We start from the raw sequence: 15,183 nt of genomic DNA on the forward strand, positions 1-15,183 counted from the left end.
AAACGGGAGCAAAAGCTGAAATAATGCCTCTACTGAAGCCAATTGCACTAAATGCACTAAATGTGCACTGTTACAAGAATATTTTTCTTTCTATTGTTTTCTATTAATTTATATAATTTTAAGTTAAGCAGGACAGAGTTCTTTTAAAGAAAGATTTACTTTTATTCTCAAAAGTTAAGCATGACAGGCTTCTGTTTAAGAAAGAGGCCTGTTTTATTGTGTTAATGTTGTCATTTTGAGCTAAAAATAAATGGCTAAATGATTTTTGTTTCCCATGTGTTGATATCACAAAGAATACGCATCTACTTAAATCAAATTCAAGTCAAATGGTTAAAAAAATAATTTCACACACAAAAAAGGAGCTGAAAAATTCATCACACTGGGAAGGGTGAAGACAACTGGGTCGCCCGGCCCTGGCCACGAGGTGTCCCTTATTTATTTCTCAGGGAGTTGGCAACCCTAGACGTCAGACTTAAAGATCGGATAACTGTTGTAGATAAAGAGAAAAACAAATTTACAGTAAATACATTTCAACACAAGAAGAGACTTTGTGAAAGTAAATGACTTTAGTGACTCCAATGTCTGCTAACGATCAATGGTCAGCTACAAAACGATGCATGACGAGCAACACACATAACCACCTAAAGCTCCTTTGATTGCTCTGATATTCCCACTCTTAATTTGACTTACAGATTTTTTTGTTTCAGTAACATTTGAATTTTCCTGTTATTTTTGTTAAAGTTAGCACTGATTCTAGCACATCTTGCCAACCAAGCTAGCTATTGTTTGCTAAAAACAAAGCAATCCATGCTCTCTTCCAAATATGAAATATGTTGATCTTTGGTGTTTTGGTGCTTATAAACTAATATCTGTTGATTTAAATAAAGAATTTTTATTATTTCTTGTATTAGATAACCTCTTCATTAGTACAGTGTTTTTTAGTATAGAGATTGTCCTGTGCGTCTATATATCAGTGAGGGTTACTTACAGATACTTTTTACGAGTTCTCATTTGCCATTCATACTAAACCAAAGTAATTACCTCACATATAAAAAATTTAATGACAGGAAAATTATTGTGAGCTTGGAGTAAAAAAATTAAAAGAAAACTATTTTAGAATTCCAAGGCAATCTGGGAAATGAACTAACATTACTTTTTCTGTAGCTTTGCACATTTATCATTATCGCCTCTCCAGCCCATTTAAGATCAAAGTGGGCCCTATATGTCACCCACAATGTAAAATGTGATTATGGAAAAACCTACATTTCCCATAATCTAGCAGTATGCTGTTTCCTGTTTTCTGGTATAAAGTGAGATTATTTCAGGAAATTTTCTATACTTGACAAAAGAGCCAAATGAGGCACTTTCATGAGCTGATTTGAAACATAGGTTGAGTGTTCTTATAATGTTGTCTTTGTATATCAGCCATAGTATGTGTAATATTTTGTCATAAAGCCGTCCTTACGCTGATTCAGTTCTGTACTTTCAAATGTCTTTCTTTTCTAAGTCACTGTTTCATGAAAGTAAACTGAATGTCCATAGCAACCATTAGGTTGAGGTTCCTGTTTCCGGGGACTGGAAGATACCGCTAACCTCGTGTCTCTGCTGGTTGTGGGAGGGCATCTCCATGCTGTTCTGTTAACTGTTTACCCATTTACCTTCTCTCTCCGGCCTGCAAGCCATCTGTCAGCTCTGTGTATGCATACTTGTGATTGTGTATGTGCGTCTGAGAGAACGAGAGAGGGAAGGAGTAGCTATTCTTGTTTTGCTCCAGTGTAACAAGCAAGAAGGGATTGTCCCGGGACACCTTAATGTGTAAAAGGCGAGCATTCATGGGTTCATTAAGGGAGTTTTTCCCACTTAAGGTGCTGCACACACACACACACCTACACACACACACACACACATACCCTCTCCGACATGTGTTGCAAATTTGTCAGACAGACAGACTTGGAGTCAGTTCGAGGAGGGAATTCCTTCATCTGCACGCTCCTTCAAGCAGCACATGTGCTCAGCATCTGGTCCACACACTCACACATATCCAACACACACGTAAGCAGAGGCATTGAGTGTGAGAAGGGATAAGGATAAACACTGATCAAAAAACAAGAAAAACATTTTTTCAGGCATTCCACAGTCTCTCCTCCAAGTGTTGTCCTTCTAACCTCCCATCACAGTCAGAAAAGCGCCTCTAAAGAGCTGCCGGAGTGTGTGTGTGTGTGTGTGTGTGCGCGCGCGCCCCCCTGTGTGCATGTATGTGAGTGTGTGTGTGGCGTCTCAAGGTTAAGAGGCTGACTGATCTGATGCTGCTCTTTTATGTACTGTCGAAGCCATATCCTCCATTCAGTGATGAGTGATTCACCCGCTCTTGACGTCTCAAAGGGGATGCGCATATGCCACTCTCTGCTTTGAAGGCTGATTGTGCGAGGGTACATGCGAATATAACCGTGTGTTTGTCAGGCTCGCAAACATCGCGTGGATGCTTTGCTCAGTGTGCAAGCACAAACAGGCACAGCATTATGTGTGTGTGTGTGTGTCTCAGTGTCAGTGTGTAAGCATGTGTGCGTTTTTCAAACTTTTCTGGACTTTCAGTTGCAGTCCACAGAGCGCTGGAATGAAAGCACATTGTTTGCCAGAACACATGCATTGCAGCCATGTCTAAAAGCAAGAATGTAAATGTGGTTCAGAACCTTACGATGATTAATCACCACTTGCCCTGTGAGGGGTGGGAAGTGTTTAATACATGCAAAATATAATTGGCTACATAATAACGTTTTCCCATTTTTCTGTGTTTTAATTCCCAGCGTGATCGAGCACGTCCTGCAGAAACAGCAACAGCATTTGCCGCGGCTCTATTCACACATGCTTCCATTCTTTCTGTATGTTCCAGGATGCTGGAGTACTCGCTCAACCTGCAGAACGTCAGCTTTTCAGCAGTGAGGACAGTTCGTGTGCTGAGGCCGCTGAGAGCTATCAACCGAGTGCCAAGTGAGTGTAGATCTCTGCTCACGAGCCACATCCAAGACCCTCATACACTCCGTCCTTTTGCAATTTTAGGCTTCCTCTCCTTGTTTTCTAAAAGTCAGGCCAGGTTGCTCAACCTTTAGTCTGGGAATAGCTTTAGGCCAATTTCAGTTATTATTAAAAAGTAGATGGCGGCGGTGCAAGCGCAGGGTGAGAACACAGGTAATCTTCCAGTCTGTGAGGTTCAAGCGGCTGTGCTCTGACAAAAATATCACACAGACAGTATGGAAACATTCAAAAACACATTCAGCACACTAATTGTTTTGCTTCCTTTGATTTCTCAGTATCGCTCCTTTCATTGGGCCAAAACAGTCAGGTCCAATTTTAAATGCGCTTGGCATTTTTCTTTCTTTCTTTTTTTTAAATTGCATGCAAAAGCAGGAACCCATGTGCGCAACAGACACCATATCATAGTTTGACCAAGCAGCCAACCAACCCGCAGGGCTGAAAAATGAAGCCGGCATGGAAAAGCGCCAATGGCCACTTGAGGCTGGCTCCAAGAGTGACTAAATCCCCACAGTCTTTCATGTTAAAATGGCTAACTTCTGCTAAGACATTAGCCTAATGCCAACAAAAAAATTGTTCGTGTGTTGTTTTGATCTCTATAATAACCACATAGCAGTTTTTTTTTTACATTCACTCCTTAGGCTCTTGTTTGCTATTAGCTGTTTTTCAGTATGCTTCAAATCAAGAGAGCAAAAACAGCAACAAAACTTTTGTATTTTTTTTAATTCACCTCTTTCAATCTTGTTGAGGCTAAAGTTGAAGTTAAAGTTCTTTTAGCAGACCTGATGCTTAGCAGACAGCTCAAATCAAGTCACTAAGTTGGACCACTCAGTTGTGTTCTCTAGATTCCCCTTGAAGCATGCTGAAAAACAGCTAACAACTATCCTGTGCATTAAAATTAGTATCCCTTTTGCCTTGACTCTGTCTCCCCTCACCCTAAGCTGTTGCAGCAGACGGTTGCCTCTCCCTGAGCCTGATTCTTCCCGGTTTCTTCCTGTTAAAATGGAGTTTTTCCTTCCTACCATCGCCAAGTGTTTGCTCATAGGTGGTTGCCTGACTGTTGGGGTTTTCTCTGCATTATAGTAGAGTCTGTACATTATAGTAAAATAAATAAAACTGATTTGAATTGATGCTGAGGAGTCCTGTAAATAGGAATCAAAAGGCACATTCAAAAACTGAAATTCAGTGACTTCCCAATGGCCACCAAGCAATATTTTGGTTCTCGTGATGAACTAGGCAAAGATATTAGCCATATGGTTTTACCTTATCTTATATCTTATATTGGGTCTATTTGCCTGTAATGTTGCTTGCTATAATTGTTGGTCATGCAGGTTCAGTTCCTCCACAATGGCGGTATGTAGGTCAGAGGCAAGTTGATCCACGGTTGGACACCTTCAGCGTCTCTGTGTTTTGCTATTCTCCCCATCCAGTCAGTTTTGGTCTCTGACAGATTTATAAGCAATTTTCCAATTCACCAACTTTTATTAAAGGACTGTAGTTCATAGCGACACTCACAGACTGACTGTCACACTTGTTCATTACCCTCCACGAATCCCTCAGTCACTCGCCCCGTCTCGCATCCTCGCCCATCTCATGCTTACTCTCACACCCTCCCCCAGAAAGAGTGCCCCCTGTTCCCTTCCCCTTCTATTCCATCGGTCTTCATTACAGTTTAATCAGTGCAGATTGAATTTCCAGTGCACACATTAAGGTTTAAATAAATCATAAGGATTTCTATAGTACCCCAGCAGTCCACTTGGTGCCTTCCTTCTTAACTTGATATCAGCACCTGCAATGCTTTCATTTTAGATACAGATCCTAATTATGTCATTGGCTTCTCTCAGAATCATTTCATCGCAATGTGTTTGAGTGTATGTGCGTGCAGGTGTTTACCCCATGTGGGTGCATGAATGGGATATCAACCCCCTTCCTCACCCAGCCGATGACACTCTTAAGCCCCTTGTATAATCTCACTCTCTTGTCAATCAAAGCCATTGCGGGGGGTTCACCCTTGCTCATTACCCCTCATATGCAACACACACACACTAAGAGAGTGCACAGTTACTCACACTGACTCGCTCATTAGGCATCCAACCATCCCTCACCCTAATCATGGAACTAATAGTGGCATTCATGTGCGGATGATTTGGTCTGACTCTGGCCCTGTGGGGAAAATGTCATTGGGTAGATTTGTACTGGTGGTAGTGATGGGGAGGGTGGTGGGGGGGATGCCTTTGGTGTGGCTTCTATCTGTCTTCTGCCCCCCTTTTAGCTTTTTTGCTGTCTAATCAGATCCTGTGGAGAAACTTGCAGCATTCATCATGACTCTGGGTGGGGATGTTTGTTGTGTAGCTCGGGCTATTTGGAGGTAAACTGAATTGAAACTGAACACGTGGGTTCTCCAGTTTTTCGATGTTGGCCATTCATGTCCTAGATGATAGAGAGGTTTTAGAGTATGAGGATTTTTCCCATTTCTGTTTTCTCCCTGTTTCATTAGTCTACAGTGATACAAAGGCCAAAGCTGCAGTTTGACATTTGAAAGTTCACCAAGTTGATAAAAGAATTTGGCTTGCCTAATTGGCACATTTGCCACATTTTAAAAGAGGTGATGTGGCTTTGAGTCATACATGCAAAAGCAGCTCTGTCCACATAATTAATTATTGATATACAGTGCTCAAGAATATTAAAGAAACGCTTAGAAAAGTCATCAGATCATGCTGGATATCAATACTTATACAGACTGGGTAAGGTGTTAGGAGTGAAAGGATACCAAACTGTTTGATGGAGATTGGTATTATCATTAAGGCTGAAGTCAAAGACACCCTAAAAATCAAAGCGCAAATATGATGAAGCAGGCCGGTCAGTTCTGCTGGAATTTCATTGCATCAACTGAAAATGGTACTCAGTAGTTTGTCTGTGAAGGTTCTCAGTCATCCAGGTCATCGTAGTCAAAGGAGCTTGCAAAGAAAAGCGTCTGGACTTCTTTAAGTTACTTGAAGACGTTTCACCTCTCATCCGAGAAGCTTCTTCAGTTCTAAGGTCAAATGGTGGAGAGTCCCAGATATAAACCTAGTGGGAGTGTCCCCCCACAGAGGGACAAAAGGACCCCCTGATGATCCTCTAATCGCCTGAGCCAAGGTGTGGAACTGGGTGTGGATCCCAATCAGCCAGAGTTTTCGGGTGAGTTCATTGTGAAACCTGGCCCCACCTTATCATGATAAGGTGGGGCCAGCTCCTTTGACTACTCAGTAGTTTGTATGGCCACCACCTGCTTGTTTGAATGCCTGGCAATGTCGGGGAATGTTCCTAACGAGATGACGTTCTGGGGGAACCCCCCAGATCTGGACCAGGGCATCACTGAGTTCGTGGATAGTTTGAGGTGCAGCCTGGTAGCTTCAGATGGACTGGAGGAGTACTCCAGGAGCTGCCTGCATACTCTTGCCACATGAGGACGAGTACAGTCATGAACCAGGAGGAAGCCAGGACCCACTGCCCTAGCATCAGACCTGACAGTTGGTGCAGGGATTTTATTCTGATATCTAATGGCAGACCATCACTGACCTACCACCAAACTGCTCACTGTGACTAATGTTACAAGCAGCATAATGTTGTTCATGGCTTCTCCAGACCCTTTCATGTCTGTCACATGTGCTCCGGGTGAGCACATGTGACAGGTCCAACACATGGTGCCAGTGTTGGACCTGCTAATTCTGATATTCTATCACGAATGCCAATCAGGATATATGATGTCGAATAGCAAGCAAAGGTCCCACTAGAGAATGTAGGGCCCTCGAGCCACCCTCTTGAAGTCTTTTTCTGATTGTTTACACCAACGACCTGCTGGAGAACATTTTTGTAGTGCTCTACAAAAGAATAGATACCAGTCCTGCTGATGGGTTAAGGACTTGTCCAGCTCTCCTGGAGTAACTGTCTCTCTCCTGGAATATTTTTCATGCTATTGAGACTGTGCTGGGAAACATAGGAAACCTTCTGCCAATAGCATGTATTGAGATACCACCCTGGAGGAGTTGGACTACCTATGCAACCTCTGCAGGCTCCCAGTATCTCCTCATGTTACCAGTAGTGACAGTGACCATAGCCACATGCAAAATTAGTAAAAAAAAAAAAAAAACAGTCAGAAAAGATGAGGAGGGAAAAATGTAATTTGCCTTAACCTGTGAAATCATTCATATTTTGGGGATTGGTGCTACTTTCATTAACACCAAAGCAGACACCAACACCAAATATCTTGTCTAAATATGGTATCTGATATTTTGTTCTGATTTTACTACCTTATTTGGGACGGGGGGCAAGTGGTATATTTGACTTATTAGCAGGCAATTATTGTATTATGTTTTTTAAGTCACTTAACACTTGCCTAAGAATCACTAAAGTATAAAATGGCACCTTACTTAAGGGATGAATCATTTTTGTGTCTATACATAATAAACAACTTAGCAGCGAACCCGTTTTAAATAGCATCAGCAGGCACTTTGTTGCTAGAAGCAACACAATTTGTTCCCATTTCTTTAGCTGAATCTATGAAAAATGCCAAGGATAACACAGTTGGACAGGCATGAAATAGTGTTCTTGCACCAACAAGGTGATTCCCAAAGAGCTATTAGCTGAAAACTTGGTACAGTATATCTCAGCATGGAATATAGTGTATTTTAGAAATTTGAGGAAATTGCCCTTCTTTTTCTGGGTCACAAAAGAAGAAGTGGCAAGCCTGAGAAACTATCTATAAAAGATGAATGGTATCTGAAAGTCATTTCCATAAGAAATAGGAACAAATCCATCAAAGACCTGACACAGGATCTCAGAGATGCAAATGGGACTTCAGTTGAGCCACCTACTGTTCGGTGAGGCGTCATCAGAAATGGTCTCAGTAGAAGGTTGGCTGTCAAGAAGCCATTGTTCAAAAGCTTCAGGAAGCCCGGAGAACTTCCTGAAGTCTATTTAAAGAAATTGAACAAAAACTTGCATCAGAGAATTCAGGCTGTGTTGAGCTACAAAGGTGGTCATACTAAATATTGACTTACAAACTCTTGTGTTGTACAAACTTGGGCATTTCAGTAAATTCAGTAATTCAGTAATGTTTTTCCCACTTGCCTAATGAAACACAAAGAAATACTGGGTGACTTAAGACTTATGGACAGTACTCTACATGAATGAAGTTAATGGTGATTCAGTGCTCTCATAGACAAAAGAGAGATGTATCAAGTTAAGTTGGGGAAAAATATCTACCAAGAGGGGAAAAAGGCTTTTAAGAACATTATCTTCTATCAAACTAATAACCTTTCTATTGTGATTTTTAGTCGACTTGACTGTTGATTCAATATTTGCAATTTTAGTGTCCTGGTGACCACCGAAATTCAAGTTAATTTAGTGCTTGAAAACAACCGCTGAATTACGAGTGCCTGCAGACCGAGTGGCATGATTTGCCTCAAGAAGGAGTTTTGGCGGGAAATAAACTCCCTGGTGTCTCTCTTTCGTCCACTGTGTGCACAGAGATGCATCTAGGCCAGTGTATTTCCGCTGTTCCATCTGTGCCTCACAATTAGCATTATGTAGAGAGTTTCCTTAGTAAATCTGTTAACATGGTGTGAATATGTTGCAATCAACCTGGGGTTATTCAAATCCAGTGTGAATTGGGCTTAAGAGCTGCTTATGCATGAACATTAAATGCTCATGTTTCTAAGTGATTAGCCAGCATTCTGGGCTCAGGTGTAGAGCAGCTGACCACTCCACAGGTTGAAAGAAAGCCATTTGGCACATTAACAGCAATTACTCTAATGCAGTGAGCATCAGCTCTATGCAACGTAGGTGTTGTGTAGGAAAAGGTATTTTATTTAGCACCAGCAAAGTTTCAAATCACCAATACTGTCATTGTTATTTAGTATGGATGGGTATATAATGTGTAGACAGGGTTGCAGTTTGCTATGTTGAAATGGAAATGGTATATCTCTGCTACTGGAGAACAAGGGAAATGGGTCACCGTACTCAATAGATCTCTTTATCTATCCATCTATCTGTGATGACTCTCTAGTTTAAATTGTCAGTTGTATAGTTCAATATATCAAAAATGTAAACGTAACTAAAGCTGCAGGTGACACGTGGCTGCACACCTCAGCTGATGGATTGTGTAGATAAATGGCTTATATGCAAGCACTTACAGGTCAGCACTTTTTGCTAATATGGTAAAACCTTTCCATCTCCAGCCTTGTATTTAAATTTCTTGTTGCTATTAGTCCACTGCTGCCAAGAATGTAAGTCATCTGAACCTGGCTCAGCAAATGTATAAACTGTTAAGAGTTCACATTCCTCCTTGTTGTTATCCGGAGCCCCTCGCGGGTCTTTTTTGACTTTTTTCTGTGTCTTACCTTGAGTCCATATTGGAACAGAAGGCTGAAGCTCATCCTAAAACGCAGACACACACACACATCTTCACACTCCCGTTAACGAGCACATTGTTCCTGGGCCGGTGTCCACGTCCGGCACTCTGGCAATGATTGATGCGCTAACATGGCAGTCCTGCCAGTGGAAGTGACAGATACATTTCGCAGGCTCCATCCGCTGGCTGCCAACAAAAAAACAAAAATCCCAGACTGTGTCACCACCATATCACCACCCACCGTCTGCCATCTGATTGGCTATTACCCTCACGTCCAGTACCAGTCCGCAGGGACCTTGTACCAGCCTGTCATTGGCTAAATCAAGGCAGACATGACAGCCAGTGACATACCTCTGTGTAGTATTCAAAGGGAGTTACTGGGTGCACTTGTGTCCAGAATACAGTGTTTTCTTGGGTGACAGAGGAGCATCCCCGGTTTTCTTCAAGATATTCAAAGCAAAAAGTGCTTCTAGTAACTATTTAATAACCACATTCTTTAATATTTAAATATATATTATCAGCAAATGCTACTGTTGTATCCTCGATTCAGCTGCTACAAAATTCAAATTGAAGAGAGCTGCATTAATAGGTTTTAGTTACAGTCCTTGAGGCACTCAAAGCTAGAATACTAACTTTAGAATGCTGAAATGTAATTTTTCCTGCCTTGTGTTTATAGGCGTAAAGGTGCCATTGTTATTAAGGGAAGGGGAAAAAAATCCTTTTTTATCCTCAGGCTTTAGTTCACACTTATTTTACTATGCAACACACAGTATTTTCAGAATAGAAAAGGAATCCTGCATGATGGATTCTCATCTACCAAAGTTCCTAGTAGACTTACCCGCCAACTGAAATTGTAATTCCTTATTTGGTTGCTGGCGAGTTTTAATGAATTTTCCCACCGTGGTTATCGGGAAGTTCTTAATTCCGAACAGCAGCTGCTGGGATTAAAGAGGAACTCCACTGGGTTTATAAATACTGTCAGTTTTGGCCGGCGGTCATAGGTTCTGTCCAATAATATGACGCAAGACTGGAGTAAAAGACATCCATGGATTGGCACTTTATTAAAGAAGGAGCATGATAACAGTACAAACACTAACTACAACTAAACAAAATGGCTTCCTTTTATACTCTACCTTTTCAGGTGCGCATCTGGAATAGCCCAAGTATGGGGGTTAACTAATCAACATGAAAACATAACCCTCCACACAAACAAACATGCAATAACATTAAAGCACATAACAAACATATACATATTTCCAGCACGTACTATAAACAAACCAATAACATAAGCTTCACCCATTACTATATAAATTAAAACCCTCTTTATCCATACTCCCTAACCTGGCACACTGGTCTCCTCCAAGAGCTCTTAAACAGGTGATTGAGCTGCTTTCACTCTTTTGCTCCACATCCTGCAAGAAGCAACCAGGACAGGTGAGTACCTTTATAAGTTCTCATTTCACATATATTTAGGTTATTGACAAATGATTAACTGCAAACAGTTCTAACTTTGGCTCTTCTCTGACACAGGTAGGATGGCCAGTCCCCCTGTCTCTTTACCTTCACAAGCTGTAAATGTAATCATATGTCAAATAAACCCAATTAAAGACTCCATAAGAACTAATGTGTTTTCTTTATTACCCTATTTTAAATTCCTAATCCAACAATTAATCACTAACAATACCAACCAGGTAATGGAACCCCTGGTCTCCATTACAAATACGTGGCAGTGTAGTAGACATGTGGCGTACTACATAGATTTGAAAGTGATTGTAGCTGAAAAGGAAGTCAGAGGAAATACCGAGTGGTGATACCATCGGGACACTATGAATTTAAACGTGCATTTTAAAGTGCATTTTAAAAAGTATGGGAACCAAAAAGGTGTGGGAACTGACAGACAAAGACATTTAAGGTTTGCATCATAGGACAATTGGATTTCTGGATATTATGATCAGAATCCCCATATATACTTTTTGTCTTTATGAGACGCATTTTTAGGACCAGTGATGTAACCCAGGTGACCCAAAGTCATGTATTAGCCCTATTTTATGTCACAAATGGACACAGACATTTTGATAATATCATAATAAATGTAAAGGTACTGTGAATAGAATTTGAGGTTATTTAATAGACAAACACAATGTTGTACACATAAATATACACTGATTAGTGCATCTTCCAAGAAATAAATGTATTCTTATTAACCTGGAATTAAGCCACTTAAATGCGCATAAACATAATTATTAATTCCCAGTATTGTTGTAATTACTACTTCTCCAGAGAAGTGAGAACAACAACAGCTGGTTATAAGCTAACATTATGCCAGCTAATGTGCCAGCTCTGAAAAACAATTTGTGAATAAACTCTCATATGATGAGAGGATGTAGTCAAAGAGCCCGAGTCCAACAGGGTTAGATCGACTTGCCGGCTAATAGCTGCTAACAGCAGCAGAAAAGTTCAGGATATCCCCAACAACTCGCCTCAGTATAGGTGTCATGGGACAGGAGTGAGCTTCACCAAATCATTGACTGATATCAAACTTCCATATTAGTCAGTCAGTTTTACAGCCATTTCCAGGGTGACGAGACGTAGACACCTACAGCGGCCACCGTAGCTAGCATTGTGCACTTGAAGTAGGAGGAGTAAGAATTCAGTTGACTGCAAACTGACATCTAGTGGTGAGATTTTACACACGGACCCTTAATTTAACAAGCAAAACAAAGGCGAATTATTTTGAAGCTTAACACAACAAAAAATGCCAAAAAACATCATGAGACAAGTTACAGGTACCGTCCGAGGTTTGTACTTTACAGAAACCGTTCTTAAACTTAGTGTAGGAGCAGTATTTGACTTTAACTCTGTTCCTATTTTAATCATAAACTTTTATTAAACCTAATCAAGTCGTTTTGATTGAACCTACCCAAAACACTGTCTGAAAACGATGCTGCCATCCCTCCTAACGTGGACGTGATTTTGTTTTTTATACTTCCTCATCTAGCGAGACAGTATTCTGGTATTCTAACATTAAATATGCACTCAGTGCGTTAAATGAAGATAAGTTAGGAATGAGAATGTGTTGATCTTACTGAACTTTTGCCAAAGCTTAGTTCATCCGATTATGTCTTTAAACGAGGCAGTAATTCATGGGTAACTTAAGAAACCGAATAGATTGCGTCAGGTTGGAGGGCAAAGGTGGTTTTATGCCTCAGGCCTGCAAATGAGCAGACGTAACAAGATAAAACTTTTGCATTCCTCCCAGACTCGGTGAGTCTCGATGAAACTTTTGGCTGCTGCGAGTACGCCACATTTGAGCGATTGATAAGCTGGAGGCCGCAGTCAATAGGTGATTATCACAAGACACACAAGACACGCACTCTTACCCATCCCGGTCTTAATGAGACTGATTAATAGCCCTCAGGCACTTGCTGATTGTTGAGCTGCCTCATGTGCCCTTTTCCCCAGAGCCTTATCAAACTAGCCCACACATATGCACAAGTAGAGCTCGTACACATTTTCCTCACTTTCTCACACACTCGCGGACCTGCAGTGCATGCACATGCAAGCTGTTATTTCTACCCATGCATCAATAATACGTAGTGTTTCATCTTGTTCTCCACGCTCTGTTAGGCTTGGTGTTTGAGCTGTACCAGGTTCATGCACACTGTCTTGTACTTCCACCCAGATACGCCCTAAAGGCAACAGCAACACAGGAACATTATCAACCTCGCAGCTCCCAGCACAACCATGCCTCCTCCTCCTCCTCATCCTCCTCCTCACCCTCCTCCTATGGCACATTGTTTTCCAAGCCACAGTACTGTAATTAAAGAGCTCACTAGAACGTCCTTGCGTCTATTCTTCCCTAAGATGTTGGGAGAAGGGTTTTATAGAAAGGCCTAAGTCACCCCCTGACTTCTGCTGTTTTATTGCGATGTAAATACAAGAGGGAGAGCCTGGATGAGTCAGGGGACAGGTTTGATCCGGAGGGCTCCTTGTTTAAAGAGGAGAGCTGAAGTAATAACACGCTGATAAGGTTAGAAAGAGTTCAGAAGAGGAAGTTGTTTGCCAGAGGATGAAAGTAAAGAATGTCACAGCGTAATCCTTGCTCTCCGCTGTCAATCTTTTGCTGTAAAAAACAAAAAGCTCTTTTTAGTCGAATCTTATTATGCCAAGAACACCCCCAGCAGCTGTTGGAGTGCGAGTGATATTTCCTTGCATCAAGACAGAAGAGATTGTGTTTTACTTGAATTTTCGGTCCCAAGTCATTTTCAAGGTTTTAAGCTGCCACCGTTTCTTAAGGCTTGAAGTTCAGGTCTTTGATCAGCTGGAATATTCCCAGATAAGCAGAAGACGAAGGCACGCACAATCATCGCCCCACAGCTGTGTTTTGTCAAAGAGGTTTGATGCAGAGGTAAGTGCAAGTGAACAAGTAGATGTGTAAAAAGGTGGAAAAATGTTCCTTTTTAAGTCATCATTTGTTTGAGTGAATGATGGAGTCTAGGGCATCATTTATCACATCCAATCGTTCCTTCAAGCTTATCCAACTAGCCTCACAGCTGGGCCGGAGTCTCTTGCAGATGAAATGGTGAAAAAAGGGTAGTACAAAGAAGAAAAATAGTATCCAATCAAGTTAAACCATCTTTAAATAAATACATATAAATATTGGGCTGAGATCTGAGGGATTCGTAGTCCAATCGATACCTCAAACCATTCTTGAGACATTTCTGATTTGTGGCTGGGAGCATTATCCTGCTGAAAGAGGTCACAGCCATCGGGGTATACTGTTTCCATGAAAGGGTGTATGTGGTCAACAATGCTTAGCTGGTGGTACATGTCAAAGTAACATCTCAGAAACATGATTTGTCCAAGCAGGCTACTTTCTTCCGATGCTTGGTAGTCCGGTTCTGTCCAGTCCAGCTCACGTGCCCATTGTGGACAGGATCCAGTATCCTGTCACCCTGACTGGTATGTGACCATGCAGCCCTGTACACAACAACCTGTGATGCACTGACACGTTCAGCTACAGTAGCTTTTCTGTTGGACCAAACCCCATGGGCCAGCCTTCACTCACCCTGTGCATCAGTGAGGATTGGCTGCAGACTGGCTGCTGTTTCTTCCTTTGACCACTTTGACCAGGAACACCCTACAAACCATCAAATTTTGGCCCATGTCAAACTCGCTCAAATACTAATCTTTCCTGCTTGCTCGCCTGGTTCCTTATATACCTCACTCGCTATCACCTGATAGCCAAGATGAAAAGATAATCAGTGTTATTCATTTAATCTGCCAGTGGTCATAAAGTTAAGCCTGATCGGTGTGTTTATATATGTATATTGCACTCACTCACTCATATAAATTGTGTATCTTTAATTTAGGGATTTGTTTATCTGCATTTGCACAGCTATGCCCATGTGGGTTTGTTTGTATGGAAGGCCAGTTGTGGAAAATGGATTAGTCTGACTCAGTATGTAGAATAATCATAAGCATAAAACTATGTGAGTAAACTAATTTAGATTTTTTTTCAGTGTCTGTTTCTCATAATTTTGTATCCACTGGTCAATACAAAAAAAAAATTCCAGTGATTACAAAAGTTCAGTTCTAAGCCCGTTCTCATCATCGGGTTTCATTTTTTTCCACATGGACTCTGGCTTTGAGTCTCATGACTCACTTACACAGAGGATTATTTTCATTTTGGGGACATGCAGTCATCTCTGTCTGGAGTCGCTTACAGCGAGCTTGTTGCCGTCCACTCGGAGCAAATA

At 41.4% G+C, this 15,183-nt stretch overlaps 1 protein-coding gene across 12 annotated transcripts in view; it reads left to right on the forward strand.

The window, feature by feature from the left end:
• Positions 1-15,183, forward strand: part of cacna1g (calcium voltage-gated channel subunit alpha1 G) — a 320,435-nt gene that overhangs the window by 152,798 nt on the left and 152,454 nt on the right. For all 12 annotated transcript variants that reach the window (XM_087845313.1, XM_087845314.1, XM_087845309.1 and 9 more), the window contains exon 5: positions 2,891-2,988. In XM_087845313.1, coding sequence (XP_087701439.1) covers positions 2,891-2,988 — 98 coding nt within the window. The remainder of the gene's footprint in view (positions 1-2,890; positions 2,989-15,183) is intronic.

This window comes from Neolamprologus brichardi, chromosome 8 (genome assembly GCF_056152115.1).
Source record: "Neolamprologus brichardi isolate AB-2024 chromosome 8, ASM5615211v1, whole genome shotgun sequence".
NCBI lineage: Eukaryota > Metazoa > Chordata > Actinopteri > Cichliformes > Cichlidae > Neolamprologus > Neolamprologus brichardi.